At 43.8% G+C, this 18549-nt stretch overlaps 1 protein-coding gene across 1 annotated transcript in view; it reads left to right on the top strand.

Annotated features, from left to right (window-relative positions):
* The window catches only part of Wdr19 (WD repeat domain 19), a 64697-nt gene that overhangs the window by 34717 nt on the left and 11431 nt on the right, over positions 1-18549 (top strand). Inside the window, exons 21-33 of the mRNA XM_051198413.1 lie at positions 334-391; positions 2305-2445; positions 2525-2607; positions 3022-3105; positions 4263-4409; positions 5031-5155; positions 7007-7119; positions 8750-8818; positions 10798-10875; positions 12035-12131; positions 13288-13412; positions 16230-16311; positions 17251-17401. Of these exons, the coding sequence (XP_051054370.1) occupies positions 334-391; positions 2305-2445; positions 2525-2607; positions 3022-3105; positions 4263-4409; positions 5031-5155; positions 7007-7119; positions 8750-8818; positions 10798-10875; positions 12035-12131; positions 13288-13412; positions 16230-16311; positions 17251-17401 (1353 nt within the window). The remainder of the gene's footprint in view (positions 1-333; positions 392-2304; positions 2446-2524; positions 2608-3021; positions 3106-4262; positions 4410-5030; positions 5156-7006; positions 7120-8749; positions 8819-10797; positions 10876-12034; positions 12132-13287; positions 13413-16229; positions 16312-17250; positions 17402-18549) is intronic.

Raw genomic sequence — 18549 nt, 5'->3', positions numbered from 1 at the left:
GCTTCCAACTCAGATTCTTGCAGTAATATATTCTTACAATTATTGGGCATTTGAAAAAAAATAGGTTTCTATAACGATGTGATTGTCATCTGTGCCCTAAAGGAAATAATTAACTAAAAGTAACCCATGAAACTGAAAAACACTGTAAGGACGCAGAATATTTGTAAAGCAGTGGGGCGAGAGGCTGCTGTGCTTTGAATAGATGCAGCATCCATGTTGTATAGCATCTTTCCTGAGCATAAGCCACATGGCAACAAAGAGTATCTTTAACACCCTATGGGTAGCTAAGAGACTTAAATATGAATTAATTTGCTGTGATTTTTTTCCTTCTAGGGGTGATTATGTAAATGCTTTGGCTCATTATGAGAAAGGGATCACAGGTGATAATAAGGTAATCTTACATAAATATAAAATATGCCTAATGCTCCAGGAGTGTGTTTTTTGTTTCATTTTAAAATCTGGGTCTTATTTGCATTGTAGTTATTCAGTATCTAGTAAGGGAGCCTAATTGTTAAGTTTATTAACAACTTTACAAGAAATTTATGCTGAAGTTACTTTAAATTCACAAAGCTAAAGATGACAATCTATTTTTATTTATTGCATCTGCTTGTCGTTACATCCTAGATATGACTCCTAGTTAAGATTGAGATGAAATAAAAGTTTTACTTCATTTATAGGTCAATGTAGTTGAGTGACAAAATCAAAAATTCATGGTACATCCAGAGTGATATTAGATGTTCTTCAAAGATTAAAGGAGAATCGTGTGCACTAACTCGGGAGGCCGTGGAAAGCACCACAGCTCTGCACTCAGTAGAACCAGGTTGATCTTTGCCTGTTGATTTCTTTTTTTTTAAATCCATATTATGTACATATGTGTCACAGGCCAACTATGATTTCATAAGACTTTTGCTCTTATGACAATTCAGTAATCTTGGGTTGGAAAGATGGCTCAGTGCTTAAGGCACTGGCTGCTCTTCCAGAGGTCCCAGCTTCAAGTCCCAGTACCTACATGGTAGTTCACAATTGTCCTTAACTCCAGGCACATGTGGTACACAGACATACATGCAGGCAAAACACCCATACACGTAAAGTAATAAAATAAATTTTTATTTAAAAAGTATATATATTTACTTATTGATTGTGGGTTGAGAGTATGCATGCCACTACATATAGGTGGCTGTCAGGTGACAGCTTATAGATACTGGTCTCTCCACCCTATTGGTTCCAGGGATCAAACTCAGGTCCTCAGGTTTGATGGTTACCGCCTTCACCACTGAGCCATCTCACCAGTGTGCCATTAACATCTTCTTTGTTTGGTCCCATCTGGTTTTGGTTCATTCTTTAATCTGTCAAATACAGTAGCCATTAGCTACATATGGCAGTTTGATTGTTAGAAATGAAGGGAAATTCCACTCCTCCCTCGCATGAGTACATTTCAGATGCCCAGTAGCCTCTTAGAACCATTCACTACCTCCTGTGCTAATGGGGAAGAAACAAGACATTCCTGCCATCACAGAAAGTTCTAATGGACACACCACTGTAGACAGAACGTGATCTGACACTGCGTTTCACTAGAAAACACTAGTTACTTAAAACGTTTTTTCAGGTGTGGTGGCACATGCCCTGTATCCTTGAAATTGAGAGCTGAGACAGGAGAGTGACTTTGAGTTTGAGGCCAGCTTGAATTACCTAGTAAGTTTTAAGTTTAGCCAGACCTTCTTAGAGAGACACTTTGCAAATATATCAAGTTTATTAGTTGTCCTTTAATGACTTAACAGTTCTAAATGAAGTTATGTGTAATCCTACCTAGTAGGATTTGATTAATGAGTTTTGATTAATGAGTCCTTAATTTTACTTATAGCATTTATGCTATAATAGCCAGTATATTACTTCTAGATATAATTATATACCAATTTTTCTGCTAAATATGAGAACAAAACCTCTGAGAAGAAAAAATAACATTTTTTTAATGGCTTTTCCAGACACGGTTTCTCTGTGTAACAGTTGCCAGGACTCACACTGTCCTGGAACTCACTATGTAGACCAGGTTGGCCTTGAACTCACTGACCTCCACTTGTCTTTGCCTCCCAAGTGTTGGGATTAAAGGTATGTGCCACCAATGTCTGGCAAGGGGGGAAAAAAAACAGCTTTGTATTACTTGATTTTTTTTAAGTGTTAATTTCAGAATTGTGAGGGGATCTTAAAATGATAGCTGGGAGTAAATCTTAGAATGATAGCTGAGAGTGGCCTGATCTTTGGCCACTGAAGTGCATTGTGCTAGAAGCATTTGCCTTGTTGTCACAGGAACATGATGAGGTGTGCCTGGCTGGAGTGGCTCAGATGTCCATAAGGATGGGAGACATCCGTAGAGGGGCTAACCAAGCCCTCAAACACCCCAGTAGGGTCCTTAAAAGAGACTGTGGAGCCATACTGGAGAACATGAAGGTACTCCTTTATCTTCATAAATATCAATGTGGTCAAATCATAACAAATGTAGTATCTTACATTCCCTTTATTATTGTAGCAATTTTCAGAAGCAGCCCAGCTGTATGAAAAAGGCCAGTATTACGACAAAGCCGCCTCTGTCTACATCCGCTGTAAGAACTGGTAAGGGCTGGCCAGAGTTTGTTTCCAAGTAGATTTGTTAAGGGGTGTGTCTGGGCTTTCCCCACTTGTCTCTGCCACTCTTCCCACCGTCCATTCTGTTCTCGAGCTTGGTTCTGCCTTCCATCCCTGTTGTTATTACACAGATGAGTTCACATCCACAGTTGCTTCCCAAAGAGCATCCTAAACCAGATAAAGTACTGGTTTCCCCAAAAGAGTTAATGCACTAGCCTTCATCTTCCCTCCCTGTGGGTGGTGAAGGAGGTATCAGGAGAAAGGGCAGTTAAATCTGGTTTGCATATAGGACCAAGATATTTGTAAGTTCATAGCTGCCCTTGATAGGAGAGCTAGTTGTGGGCAACTACTACTCCTGGACAGAAATGTGTGCTGATATCATTCTCGACTCTCCCTTTCTAGGGCAAAAGTTGGTGAACTTCTGCCCCATGTCTCCTCTCCTAAGATCCACTTGCAATATGCCAAAGCTAAAGAGGCAGATGGGAGGTATGTACAGTTTCCCAAGTCTGTAAAAACCTAAGAGAACACAAGCTTGATGGGCTAGCCATGGGTATATTCAACCTTCTAAAAGTCAGGCAGAGAAAGAAAGTATTTATCACAGTCCTAGTTAGCTGAAATACCGATTGTGAACACCTGCCACAAAGGCAGACCGGTATGTATCCAGATACAGTCTGCTGCCTCTTCTAAATGAAGCTAAGTATGGAAGTTTTGACACAATGTGGCAGAACGTGATAAGAAAGATGCCTTCAGGATGCAGAAGGAGCAAAGAGTAGGCATGTGGATCCTGTACTGTTCAAGCGGCAGTGCAGTCCTAAATACAGCTATGAAGAGAACTATCCTGAATGTACTGAGAATTTCTACAACTTAATAGATATAAGAAACTAAAAACCACTACTAGGAAAGGAGGCTAGAGAAAAAAGGCGAGACCCAGAGGAGGAAATACAGTTATAAGCTGCACTTCTGTGAAAACTGGGAGCTCCTCCCCTGATGGTGGTAAAGGTGTGCCATCTTATCTGATGCTTATTTTTATTTTGAACTAACAACCATGCTATCAAAATGCTCTTGACGTGAGTGACTAATGGAAGTATAAATTTTTACAGTCTTTGGAAATTAATGTCAGAAGTATCTATTACGTGGCCTTTATAAGTTAGTAATGCCTTCCACTTTTAGAAATTAACCTTGGGGAGTAGATACTGATACACGCTTAAATGTCGGTTTGAAATTGGAAGACCAGAAAGCTAGTCTGAGCTGAGAAGTCCTGATGGCTATCTAGAGGTGAACATGAAAAGATTTTTTTTTTATCTTGCTATCTTGCTATTAAAGCTTTATGTCTATCATTGTGCAGCATTCTGTAATTTCCAAAATAATTGCACACTGCTATTAAATATTCCAACTCAAAATTAAAATAACAGTAAAATGTACCCAAATTATATGCTTTTAATACATAGGAAACAACAAAATTCATTATTGGTCCTTTATACTTCATTTATACAACCCCTAAAAGAGAATGTGTTTTCGTAGAAGAGTTCCTAGTATTTGATTTTGAAGAAGAAAGAAGTTCAATTAAACAGAGCAGCTGTTATCACCACAGCAGAAAAAATTGACAGAGTTGAGAGCGCTCACTTTACCCACATCTCTCCCAGGTACAAAGAAGCTGTGCTCGCTTATGAGAATGCAAAGCAGTGGAACAGTGTCATCCGCATCTACCTGGACCACCTCAACAACCCTGAGAAGGCCGTCAGCATCGTCAGAGAGACCCAGTCTCTGGATGGAGCCAAGATGGTAGCCAGGTGACTGCACACTTGTGTATTTGGACTTCCAGAAACACAAGTGTGAAAGAAATACTTTTTATGTTTTTATTAGCTTTAGATATTTCAGTGAAGTGGCTCTTTGTTGTAGTCAGCATGTAAGAATAATGCCTGTCAAGTATAAAAGGGTAAGGCAGAGCTACAGTTACAGGGTACATTTTTGGTTTTACCTGGTTGAAAAGGGTATTTTGTTTTATAAGTCATGGTATTTGTTACTCTTCTCATGACTGTGATGATAACCTATCTGATAAAGCAACTTAGAGGAAAGGGTTTGTTTTGGCTCACGGTTCATGAGAGCACTGTCAATCATGGCAGGGGAGAATGGTGATGGATCTGGGGAAGCTGGTCAGATCCCATACCATCAGGAAGCAAAGGGATGGATGCTGGGCCCAGCTCACTTCCTCCTTTTACTGAGTCTGCGGTCCTAGCCCATGGGATGATGCTGCCCACATTTATGTGGGTCTTCACACTTCAACCCAATTTAAACTGCCTCAGATAAGCCTATCCTGGATGATTCTAGGCCCTGTCAAGCTGATGAAATCAACCATCACGATCATAAATGAAGGACATGAGAGGCAAGCTAACTAAGGTCTTTTGTCACAGGTTCTTTCTACAGCTTGGTGACTATGGGTCTGCCATCCAGTTTCTGGTCCTGTCCAAATGTAACAACGAAGCTTTCACTCTGGCCCAGCAGCATAACAAAATGGAAATCTATGCAGACATCATTGGTAAATGCCATTGCTTACCTTACGTTCTCATAAAGATTTTGTTGTCACAGAAACCATGACTCTTTGGATCTAAAGCTTAGATGGGTGTATGTACAAGCACTCCTGTACAAACCTAATACACATACATTATTACTTGCTGGGTTCAGGCTCCCTACAGCCTAAAGATGAGGTGGAATTCTAAGAAGAGCAACTCTCAGAAATGTGGGGTCAGTTCCAAAAGAGGTCACATTTCCAAACCATGCTATTTATCAACCAGAAGTGGTAAGCAAGACTTCACCATGAAGGTGATGGGAAATACAGGAGGACCATAGACAATAAAACTGTTTTCAGAGGCTGGGCAGGTGATGGCTAAGGAGTTAAAAGCACTGGCTGTTCTTGCAGAGGACCTGGGTTCCAGTCTCAGGACCCACATGGCAGCTCACAAGGGCCTGTAACTCTAGTTTCAGGGGATCTGACACCTTACTGTGGCATGTGTGGGGACCCACATACATGTGGTACATACGAACATGTAGGCAAAATACTCGTTCACATTAAAAATAACCATTTTTTAAAAAGAAATGTTTTCATAAAACATATAAGTTGAGACCAGAATATAGGGCTACTTTAAAGAAAGAGACATACACACAAATTACAGCTTTTAAAGATTTTGCAGATCCAAAACAGAATTTTCTGTCCTGAGGATGCATGTATTTGTATGATTCTTAGATATGTGCACGCCCAGCATAAGTGAAATCCCAGACTCACTCCCCAGCAGTTCAGTTTAAACTCTGTCCATTAAACGCTGACCATTATTCTGCTTCATCTTTATGAACTTGATTATTCCAAGTATCTCGTGTAAGTGGGGTAATAAGGTAATAAGATATTTGTCCTTTTGTGGGCTTTTTCTTTCTTTCTTTCATAGTATTCACTGAATGTCCCTGTGAATTAATAAGAACCATGAGAAAATTTATTTCAGACTTCAAGGGAGCAAATCTGTGGGAAGTCATTAGATAGCTGGGAACATAAAGAAATAAAGAATAAATGAAGGATAGACAAAAGCAGTGTCAGACCTAGAGGCTGAGGGAGGAGGATGAATTTGAGGCCAACTTGAGTTATATAAGGCCCTATAATGGGATGGGTGGGTGGGTGGTTGGGTGGGTGGGTGGATGGATGGATGGATGGATGGATGGATGGATGGGTGAGTGGGTGGATGGGTGGATGGGTGGATGGATGGATAGATGGACAGGCAGAACGGCAAGCTGGATTGTGTTTGTGTTGGGATTTAATTTGGCTTCTGGTTGTTCTGAAGCCCTAGATGGTTGTGGCTAAGGGTACACACACAGATATGAGATTCTGAGTCTGAGAATGATAAATTCTCAAACACTATTAGCAGATCATAGCCCAAATCTGCACATAAACCTCATCTTCCCTCTCACGATTGCTGCTGTGAGTGACACAGAGGTAGGACAGTGTCAGTATTTGAAGTAATTACAATGAATATACTTTGTGATAAAAACAAACAAGATGGCAGTATTGATGTTCAGTGCTAAACAGCTTTTAGTTTCCTGGAGATTTTTAAGGTTGTTTGTTTTGTGTGTATGAGTGCTGTGATGTGGGAGGGAGAACACACATGTCATAGTGTGTGTTTGGAAGCCAGAAGACAACCGTATGGGGTTGGTTCTTTCTTTCCATTTTTGTGTAGGTCCTGGGGATCAAACTCGGATCATCAGACAGGCACAGCATGCACTTTTCCTCACTGAGCCTTATCACTGGCCCAGCCTCCTATTTTTAGATCGCGTCTCATAGATACTAGCTTTAGATTGGCAATGGCAGATCTACTCAGATATTTTACTCAGTGAATGTGTGTTGTAGGTTCTGAAGACACAACTAATGAAGACTATCAAAGCATCGCCTTATATTTTGAAGGGGAAAAGAGACACTTTCAGGCTGGAAAATTCTTTTTGCTGTGTGGCCAGTATTCACGGGTTAGTATTTGCCAAGGAAGCATACCCTGGACACCACAGTAGTGATTGTAGGAAATATTATAAATGCCAGTATGCTCCCACTCAGACTTGAAATCTCATCCTTGCTTCTGTTGTTGGCACTGGAGGTCAACCCAGGCTGTCAACATGCAAAGCACAAACCTACCAGTGAGCTCCCACCTCACCCTCTGGAGCCATCTTTGAAATCTCCTCCTTCATATGTACATGCACAGGCTTCCTAAAATCTCTCACATCTGCCCCATTTATTCTAAGTACCATCAACCTAGCTCAGAGCCAGGTTTCCCTGCTTTCAGTTATGTAATCCACTATGTTCCTTGCCTCTAGTTTCTCTGCCTCCAAGTTATCATTTTGCTTCCCAAGTAGAACTGCTTTGCCTAAGGCAGGAAGTACAGTGTCCAAAGAAGAGTGATGGGGTTAAGATGCCTGCCACTGCTGGATCACATGCATCTTCCTGCAGGGAATAGATACTGCGTACCGCTCTCTGGTGAACTACTGTGTTCAGGAGGCTGGGCCAGCAGGGCCTGATCATAGTGTCTTTCAACACAAACAGAAATCTAAGTCTCCAGAGTTCAAAATGCTGACCAGATTTTTGCATAATCCTCACTGGCCAAGGAACACATGCCTGTTTATGAATACAACCCACAGGCTGCCAGTTGCCATCTGTGGTCTTTTAGAAGATATCCAAACTGCTTAGCTGGTACACAAGTTAATTCTCCATCAGTTGGCCGGCCAGCCTAGGCATCCCAAGATGGCCTCCAGCGGTGTCTGTGGAAGTGCCACACAGGATGCTTGCAGCAAGGCCCTTACCAGCATTGCCTTCCATCTGCTTCCTCTCTGCTCCCTCCATGACCACTTTAGACTTGTTCATTCTGCATGTCTTTGTCCCTTTGTATCATCCCCACAATCATCTTTGCCTCCTCAGAATACCTAAAACCGACTTCCCACGTAGCCCTTTGTTATCTAAGCTTCTTCACAGGTGTGTGTTAGGAATTAAGATAGTTCCTGTCACTGCCACTGCCTCACACCAGTGTCCCCCATTAGAGCATATCTAACACAAACAGTGGGGCCACACCAGGCTCCTCCTGCTGTTCTTCACAGACTCCAGCACATACACTAACATCCCACGAGCAGAGTGTCCTAAATATTAAATGAAAGGACTATCATGCAGCCATAGCATCCATCTGACATGCATGAGAGCCTGAGTTCAATCCTGAGACATGCACATACATGCACACATAAATAAAAACAATGAATTAAAATGATTAAATCTTACTTGGGAAAAAAACACATTCTACATTTTCATTTTACCATAAATCAGAACTGATTCTTTAGAAGGTTCTCTGGATCTTTCTGTGTTTTAGAACTAGACCCAGCCTTTGAAGTGAGTCTGACAGGGTGGTGGTACACACCTCTAACCCCAGAACTCAGAACCCAGGCAACAGGGCCATGGGTCTCTGTGAGGTCACAGCCAAGGGCTGTGTAGTGAGACCCCTAGCTGAGATCAAGACACGCCCACATTTAGTCTCTGTGTTAAAGCTGATTTGCCCAGCACATGTGCTTGTGCACACGCACAGCCTGACGATTTTTAGCTGCTGTCCATCTCTCCTTTTAGGCACTAAAGCACTTCCTGAAGTGCCCAAGCTCAGAAGACAATGTGGCAATAGAAATGGCGATTGAAACTGTAAGTAAATTCTGAACTGAGACTTCAAAGAACACTAGTAGTTTATTTGGTGTTGATTTGTTTTGATTTTTGAAGGCATTTCCAGGAGCCAGGAATGTGGCTCAGTTGGAAGAGTGTGTTCAGGAAGCCCTGGGCTCCATTCCCAGCACTGCTTGGTGCTACATGCCTATAATCCCAGGGGGTGGAGACGGAGATTCAGGGTTAGGGAGTTTGAGACTAGCCTGGGCTACATGAGACCCCTGTCTTAAAGCCAGACAGTTGGTCAGTAGTGGTGCACACCTTTAATTCCAGCACTTTGGGAGGCAGAGGCAGGTGGATCTCTGAGTTCAAGGCTAGCCTGGTCTACAAATTGAGTTCCAGGACAGCCAAGGCTACACAGAAAAACCCTGTCTCAAACACAAACTTCCAAATATATGCAAAACTTTATCAAACTCCCTGTACCATCACCTAACTTTCACAGCTGTCAACACACAATCTTTATTCACATCCCTACCCTCTTCCCTGAATTATTTTCAAGCAAACAAGATGTATCCTTTCATGTCAGAATAGACTATCTGAGTTATAAAGAGAAGACCTTGTGGTCCCCCTTTGAGTAGAACTTTCTTGTAGTAATTGCTGCCCCATTTCCCATAAACCCATGCCTGTGTAGCTTTCACACTAAGTATTAGAGCTTGCCCAGAAAGTTCCCTCATTCTGAAGTTGATTGCTCCCCAATTGGAAACCCTTTGAGTATCATGTTGGCACTTTCAAAGTTTGCATTTTCAGGGTCCAGAGAGGTGGTTCAGTGGGAAAGAGGTCTTGCCGTGAAGGCAAGGACCCGAGTTTAAATCCCCAGCACCCACATAAAAGGCAAGCATGGTCACATGTGCCTGTAACACCAGCACTGGAGGAGGTGAGGGTAAGAAAGGTGAATCCCAGGAGATGGCTGGACAGCCAGCCTGGCTGAAATGGCAGATTTGAGCACAGTGAGAGAACATCTCAAAAACATAAGGCAAGGACAATAGAAGAAGAAACACAACACCTGCCATTGGCCTCTACCCACAGGCATGCATATACACCACACACACATACACAGAGAGAGAGAGAGAGAGATACACACACACGCGCATACAACTTTGAATTCAGATTCTCAGATTAAGATGCTCAGCCTTCATAAGATCCATCATGTATGCTCAAGTTAAGGATCTATTCAAAGAGTATGTTAGTCGCTAATCTTGAGAGAGGTTTTGGTAGAGGTATTGGTGATAGTGGGTTTTTTTAAAATTGATTTATTTTTATTTTATGTGTATGGGTGTTTTGCCTGCACATTTGTCTGTGTAGCACATTTGTGCAGTGCCTGTGGAGGCCAGAAGTCATTTGATTCCCCTGAGACTGGAGTTCCAGGAGGTTATGAGCTGTCATGTAAGTGCAGGGAATTGAACCTGGAAGCCAATACTCTTAACCACTGAGCCATCTCTCCAGTGTGTGTGTGTGTGTGTGTGTGTGTGTGTGTGTGTGTGTGTGTAAGATTTATTTATGTATACATGGGAGAAGGAACCCATGGAAGCCAGAAGATGCCAGATCCCCTGAAGCTAGAATTATAAGACAGGTATGAGCTCCCTGATGTGGGTGCTGGGAATTATACTGTGGTCCTCAGGAAGAACAACAAATGCTCTTAATTGCTGAGCCATCTCTCCAGCCCCTTAGTGTTTTTATTGAAACATCAAGAAGTATATTCTCTGTGTATACAAAGGAAAAGATGATACTTTGATATGAGCAGCTAAGAAAAACGACAGACAGCTTCTAAGGATGGAATTTTATTGAAGAACACTACAAACCAATGAAAAAGGGTTCTGAGCTAAATTGTACTTCACATCATTTACATGGATCTTCTAGGGTGTTTTTTATTCCATTTCCTTAGGGGGGGGGGTATTTCTCACTCCCCATCCCTGCTAAATTTAAGATGCAGGATTTAATGAGGTTTCTCTCTTGTGAACCAGGTGGGCCAGGCTAAAGACGAACTGCTAACCAATCAGCTGATAGACCATCTGATGGGGGAGAGCGATGGCATGCCAAAGGTACAGGAAGCTTTGCATTGCTAAGGTGTTTGTGCCTCAGCCTTGCTTTATGTGGTTCTCTTCTTACCTGTCAAGACTTTGCAGACCTGTAGAAGTGTCACCCTGAAAGTAACCATCCCCACATTAGAGGATGCCATGAATGCCACTCTTTAGAACTGACCATACCCTGTGCAATAGCCTCATCCTTTGATGTAATTGACCTCCCCACCCACAGTTTTTTTTCTAATCTGCCAATTTTGTTTATACTGGACACTGTGTAAAGCAGTCGTTGAAACTGTTGACTTAGCAGTGAGCCCTAAAAAAATGAGTATTTTATTCATATTTTTAAATTGTAAAATTAATATAAAGTCATATTAAATATAGGTGTGAATCACTCACTGTAATGTCAGGGCTAAGAACATATGGCAGAATCCATGCCCCTGCAGGTTACTACAAAAATCTGTCTCCTCCGTCTAGGTGAAGACAGATGTGATGCCTTAGGAAGTACCCGGAGCCCTTTGCTCCCCCTGTGACTCCATGTTCAAAGCCATCTGCTGTGACAGACTCTAGCCACTGGGGTGGAGAGTCAGCAGTCCCTCACAGTGGGGAGGAGATCAAATCTCTGCACCCATCGCCCTTATCATACAGATAAAACCACTGAGACCCAGAGAGGCTTGGGTGACTTCCCAGAAGACACAGCCCCTCATTTGCTGTCTCACAGCCCTCCCATTCTGCCCACTAATTTTAGTAAACTGGAAAGCAGCCCCAAGTACAGAGTGGAACAGCTTGCATGTGAAATCAGGAGGAAATGGTTAAAGGGATTATAAACAGTGAAGACTCAGGTCAGTGTTAAGATGTTCATTCCCCAGCCCAGGAGAGGCTATGTGGAACAGGGTCAGGAATAGAATGCACCTGGGTCACGCTGCTCCAGAGCCTTACTCTGTCCCTCTCCCCGTGTGTTCACTTTACCATCCACCAAATGAGGATAGGGTGGATCTGAAGGTTTAGCTCAGTTTCCTAGCCACTTGGAATTAGTTCCTGTGCATGCTAAGCTGGGCAAACTGGCTTTTAAAACATCACTTCCATTACTGGGAGCTAATTGTGGTCATGACTGAAAGGAACAGTTATAAGTGTGTCTCCCACTTGGCTAATGATGTTTCATTTGTGGTTTGTCCACCAGGATGCCAAGTACCTGTTCCGCTTGTACATGGCGCTGAAACAGTACCGGGAGGCCGCCCGGACCGCCATCATCATTGCCCGAGAAGAGCAGTCCGCAGGTGCGTCCCTAACACCGACTGGCTTCTGTGGTGCTGGGGATCAAGCCAGGACCCTGCCCATGCAGGGACAGGGCTTTACCACCAAACCACTTCTCCATCCAGCACCAGGTCCCTGACAATTTTTTCTGCCCAAATAGAAATAAAAGCTCAGGAAAGAGTAACTAGCTTCTAGCCTAGGCTTGCTCTGACCCCAAAGGACCAAGCAGATCACCTTTTCTAGGATTCAGAGAAGGAAAAATCATTCCCTGCCCCAGGGGATGTGGGTAACTGCTGAGGCCTTCTCTTACTGGACAGTTTCTTCTCTTTGTGACCACATTCTGGGAACTCAGGCCTCAGGGAGAACTGGGCCACAGTTCTGCCCTGAGGATCATAATTAGACAAGAAAGAAATGAGTTCAGAGTTGTTATGCAGGATGGCAAGTGCTAGGCTAAAGAGAAATGTGATCAGAAAGGTCCAGGGCCTCCAAAAGGGCAAGGTAGGAAGAGATACAGACAGATGGATCAAAGAGCAAGAGATGGAGGAGATGGATGCTCTGGGCAAGGCCAAGATGGGCTGGGAAGGTGGCAGGCTAGCTCCAACAGGGCTAGGAAGGTAGTAGGCTAGCTTCAAAGGGCTGGGAAGGTGACAGGCTAGCTCCACAGGGCTGGGAAAGTAGCAGGCTAGCTCCAACAGGACATTAAGCCTCTGCTTGGGAATTTTCATTTGATCTCTCTTTCTTTGGAGGGGTCTGGTTTTGTGGTGCTGGGGATGGCACCTCACACATACTAGGTACCCTACCACTGAGCTGTGACCCTCATTCCCTTTGGTGACCTGAGATGTGATCTGGGGGTGTTGGTCTTGGGATGAGGCTTGAGGTTTTAGAAACCCTGACATTCTCACAAAGCCCCAGAGGAAGGCTGATTGGCTGGGGCTGCAGAAGAGTGTGGGAGCGCTAACCATAGGGCTGAGGCAGAGGCTGAACTTGAAGGACTTGGGACTGTGCACTTTGGGGGTGACCTCTAAGGCACCACCATTCTTTTCCCCAGAGTCACTCACTGCAGAAAAAGCTGTTCTGTTGCCATATAGTTGAAATGCGTTAGCAACATGATTAACAAACTTACTTGTGAGATGAGGGTCTCAGACTTGTGCAGTGACACCATTTGGCTCTTTTTCCAAGGAAACTATCGGAATGCACATGATGTTCTCTTCAGTATGTACGCAGAACTTAAATCACAGAAGATCAAAATCCCCTCTGAGATGGCTACCAACCTCATGATCTTGCACAGTTATATACTCGTAAAGGTGAGGCCTGGAGGGAGTGGTGTGGAATCTAACCTGCCAGGAGGTCTGCTCACCAATGGGGCTTCCTTCGGTGCTTCTCCAAGCATTCGAACCATTTCCTGCATCTCTATTCTATTGCGGTAAATAAGGATCAGGATAAACAAATAGGGCGAATAGATGTTTATTCAGGGAGAAATAACTTACAACCTAGACAGATGAACACCAGGAAATTCAACCCGATCCTCTCCTGTCCGAGTCACGCCAGAAAGAGAGCGCCTTCCTGGCCCCCTCCGACCTCCTTCCACAGGTCACTTCCGCCCATGGCTCCACCCCCCAATGGGCGTGGTCAGTGCCACAGAAGGAGACAAAGTGAATATCCCACTACAATTCCCCTTTTAGTCTAAAAAAAAGATTTAGGCTTAATACAAAACTATATACAAAACAGTGAATAACAAGTGTGCTCTAAGAAAAGGAAAATCGAGAACAAAATGACCTACACTATTCTCAACTAGCAAATGCAACAAAGACCAACTCTAGTATGGTGCTATTTGTATACCAAGGGCAAGAAGTAGTTACAACAATGACTCATAAAAGGAGAAACCTCAAGAAACTATTTCCCTGGGAAGGAACTAGAAGACAGGGGGTCAGAGCATAAAGCCCATTCAGGTGGGAAGAAAGTAGGTAGGTGCAGACTTTACCATGTGTTAGTTTTTGTCATTGTTTTTGTTTTTGACACAGGATCTCCCTACATAAGCTGGCCTATTTGTTTCTAGTTGTACATTTGGAGGCTCTTTGTTGCTTTTGTTTATATATATTGTATATATGTAGACTGGGATTGAGCCAGGGACTCACACACACTGTACATCTGAGCTGCATCCCATCCCTGTACATTGGGTTTTCTTTGATTGTTTTGTTATTGTTTTAAGACAGTCATGCTATTTATTCCTGGCTAGTCTGAAACCTACCATGTGAAACAGGCTGGTGTTGAATTGTGGTGATCCTCCTATCTCGGCCTCCTGTCACCAGTGCTAGGATTACAGCGTGCACCACTGTGTCTGGCTTCTGCTTTAAGATTTCACTATTTTTAATTATGTACATATGAGTATGTGCACACAAGTATAGTGCCCATAGACAGGCATTGGGTCCCCCTGGAGCTGAAGTTAATGACCCACCCACCACTGGTACTGGCAGCAGAATTCTCTCTAACCCCTTCACATGTATATTATACACTTAGGTCTTTGTAGAGGTAAACAGGCTTCAATTTACATATTTTCCCAAAATGTCAGTGATATCAATGTTCTCTTTCTCTATCTGTACTAAGTCAGTTGTCTGTCCAGTACAGCGAGCTAATCATCCTTGATGGCCTCTCCCAAAGTCAAGTTACAAAGGATTTAAATACTAATTATTAGCTAGTTAAACACAGTTAAACAGAACATTCTAGTAGCAGGACTGTTCATGTTTGGATCTGGCTGTGGAACACTTGGCATGGAACTGATACAGCAAACAGAGTGAATTGTTAACTTTGTTTTTTCAGACTTACATAGCCATGGTAGACTACACAGGCAGGAACCACTGACTACAAAGAGTAGGCTTTACATTCAGCCCTGAGAGTGCAGTTCCCTTCAGGGCATCGGGAGGACCAAAGACTGGACAGGCAGAGGGGTCATTCCCAGCTCCAGACCAGAAGCACCAGCAGTGGAGAGAGGTTCACAGTGAGGTGCTGGGAGATGGACCAGAAGCAAGAGCAGGTTCTGGAAGGAGCTACCCAAGCAGAGCTGGCCCTCAGCTCCCCTGGCCCTCAGCTCCCCCAGCCCTGTGTCTTCCATGCTGAGCCAGCCTTTCACTCCCCTCCTTGGTGGAACACTCATGTGACTCCCTCTGTGCCAGACTCTCAGATAGCAGCAAGCATAGCCAGGACTCTAAAATGTGTGACTGCGGTATCAAAACTACCTAACCCTTGGGCTAGCCATGGTGACTCATGCTTTAAATCCTAGCACCAGGAAAGTGGAGGCAGGTGGAACTCTGAATCCCTGGACAGCCTAGTTTACATAATGAGTTCTAGGACAGCCAAGGCTGCACAGAGAAACCTGTCTCCAAAAAAAAAAAAAAAAAAAAAAAAAAAAAAAAAAAAGACAGGCAGTGGTAGCACACACTGTTAGTCCCAACACTCAGGAGGCAGAGATAGGCAGATTCTCTGAGTTTGAGGCCAGCCTGGTCTACAGAATTAGTTTCAGGACAGCCGGGACTACACAGAGAAACCCTGTGTTGTAAAACAAAACCAACAAAAAAAAAAAAGTAACAAAAACTGTTTGATCCTGTCAAGGCTGAAAAAAGCTGATACAGAATTGTCACTGTACCTTTATGGCTTTGGGGCTGGGCATCTGCAGAATGCAGCTTCATCCCATCCCACCTTCAGCTCTCCTTGCTTTCCAAACCTCATTCATATTTGCATCATTCTAGGCCCTTGCCATCTCAGGCTGAACTCACTTCCTTCCCAAGCCCTCTTCTCTTCCTCCTAGACCTCACCTCCCTCAGCGCTCAGGTCTCACAGAGGCTGGCAAAAGATGCATGAGTGGTGTATCTGCCTTGGTGCCAAATACCAGCTGTTACAGAACATAGGACATAGCCAGCCATTGAAGAGGAACATAGGACAAAATGCCAAGTGCCAGCTGTTGAAGGAAAAATAGGAAGCAAAGCCCCAGTGGCAGGAACTAGACAAGGCTTGGGAACCTCAGTTCAGTCATGTCTGGGCCACAAGCAGTGAACTGTTTGGGAAAAGAAAACATAAGACTGTAACTAATATAAGGCTGCAAGAATGAAAGACATCATTTATTTCAGATTCACGTTAAGAGTGGAGACCATATGAAGGGGGCACGCATGCTCATTCGGGTGGCCAACAACATCAGCAAGTTCCCGTCCCGTAAGTCCTGTCTCAACAGAGCTCTGTGCACACTTGGACCTCAGTGCTGAGGCATGCCTGTACTCCCTAACCAGGCATGTTCACAGCTCCCTGTATTGTCAGATCATTATCTCCACAACAGTTCCAGAAAATGGTAGGCCAGGGTCCCCAAGACCCCAGGATTTGAAACTTCTAGAAACTCTACAAGGCTCAGCACAGAGCAGTGCAGTAACTAAGGTCTATCACACCAAAGGGAAAGGTTGGCAGAAGAGCAAGTTGCCCAGGGCAAAGCCTAATGGAAACCAAGTACAGACAGAAGCTTTTGAGAGTCCCCTCTGTCACACCATCCCCAGGTCTGAAGTGTGCACCTGGAACACATTAGAGGCAAGACCCAGGATTTTCACTGGCATTTGGTCACATGGGAACCTCCTGCCTAGCAGGGCAAAGGGAAGTAACATGTGCCCAAGATCACATTGTCATTTATTGCATTCAAGCCTGGCTTCCAGGAAGGGTCCCTTTCTCCCGGAAGACCTGTCATTATAACATTTTTAAATGCACAGACTTCATCATACAGTGTGACAGGTGTCAACAAACTTGCTGTAAATAGCCTGATGTTAAATATCTTAAGCCATTTGATCTGACACAACTATTCACCCACCATTTGGCATGAATAATATGTAAGTGAATGAGTAGGGCTGGGCTCTAATAGAAGTTAAATTTCTGAACACAACATCTGAACCTCATAGTTTTAACATATCACAAAATGTTATTTTTTTCTTTCCTTCAACCAGTTAAGAATGTAAAAGCCACTCTTAGTTCATGGTCCATACAGCAGTCAAAGGGCCAGACCTGACCTATGTATTCACCACCTTGTCTTTTGGCTTGTTTCTGAGCTGTGGCTCATGTAGCCCTGACCACAGTGCACTCAGCTGTGTACTTTCTGCTCCTTGTGTCCTGCAGACATTGTGCCTATCCTGACATCTACTGTGATCGAGTGTCACAGGGCAGGCCTGAAGAACTCTGCTTTCAGCTTTGCGGCTATGCTGATGAGGCCCGAATACCGCAACAAAATTGATGCCAAGTACAAAAAGAAAATTGAGGCGATGGTCAGGTGGGCAGACACAGCCATTTCTACTACCCAGTCGGGTTTTTTTTCAGATGGGGCTTCTAATTACCCACTTAATAAAAATGTGGGTAGAGGTAGGACTTTAGTGCTGTCCTAATTAGAGTTATGCTAATGTTTACTGTCAACTTGACTGAATTGAGAGTCACCTTTGGAGAGGTGTATGAGGATGCATTCAGAGACTTTTACCTGAGTGAAGCCCTGCCCTAAATGCAGGTTGGAGTCCCAAGCTGAATAAAGAGGAAAAGAGATGGAGCTAAGCAGCCGTCTCTCTCTGCTCCCTAGCCTCCACCCACACTCCTACTGTGGTAGAGCCCTTTGAACTATGTACCAAAATAACTGCTTCCTCCCTTCAGTTGATTCCTGGTAGGTATTCTGCCACAAGAAAGGTAACCAATAATAGGGATAAAAGCAACAGAAACCCCACTAATGTCTTAAGTCAGAATTTATGTGACTCATACACAAGGCATCATAGACCAGGGCTGGTGCCACAGTGTCCTGATGCCCCCAAAACAAATCCTTCTATTTTCCCAGTAGACTACCCACAGCATACAGAACTTCTTGCAACTCAAGATAGCTGCCATATCTAGACATTGCATCTCCATTCAAGGCAGGAAGAAGTGAGAGAAAGAGTAAATGGGTCTTGGCCTTTTTATTCAGGAAGGTACCATCCCCAGGACTTCTTCACTTTGTTTTCTGAGGTACCACATAGAGCCTCCCTGTGAAGCATACTGTCAAGTGTAGCAATGCTGGCTTGGCAAGAAGGAGAAAGCTCTTAGGTAGACAGCTTTCTCTGCTGCAGAGAGATGAACAAAAAGCCATGGATGTTGTTAGCATGGAAACTCCATATTAACACAGAACACTCCACAGACAGCCTCCAGATCGGAGTGCTGTAGACAGAGAAGGCCCTTGCTTCAGACAGCAGCAGGGAGGCCTGCTTTCCTAGAAGACTCCGCTGTGCCTGCCCCACAGACCCTTCACTGCTGTGGGAACGTGGGGAGCACATGACACAATGTCTCTCCTTAAAGCAGTCAGTAAGTAGAGAGGAAGAGACAAGAGGCCAAAGCAAGTCATTCTTTAAAGATATGCTTCCTACCCTTGCCCCACAACTGACTTCCTCTTGCCACAGTTCTAAA

This window comes from Phodopus roborovskii, unplaced genomic scaffold (assembly GCF_943737965.1).
Source record: "Phodopus roborovskii unplaced genomic scaffold, PHOROB, whole genome shotgun sequence".
NCBI classification, from domain to species: domain Eukaryota; kingdom Metazoa; phylum Chordata; class Mammalia; order Rodentia; family Cricetidae; genus Phodopus; species Phodopus roborovskii.
Note: the sequence above shows the minus strand (reverse complement) of the source record. Positions and strands in the feature narration are given on the sequence as shown.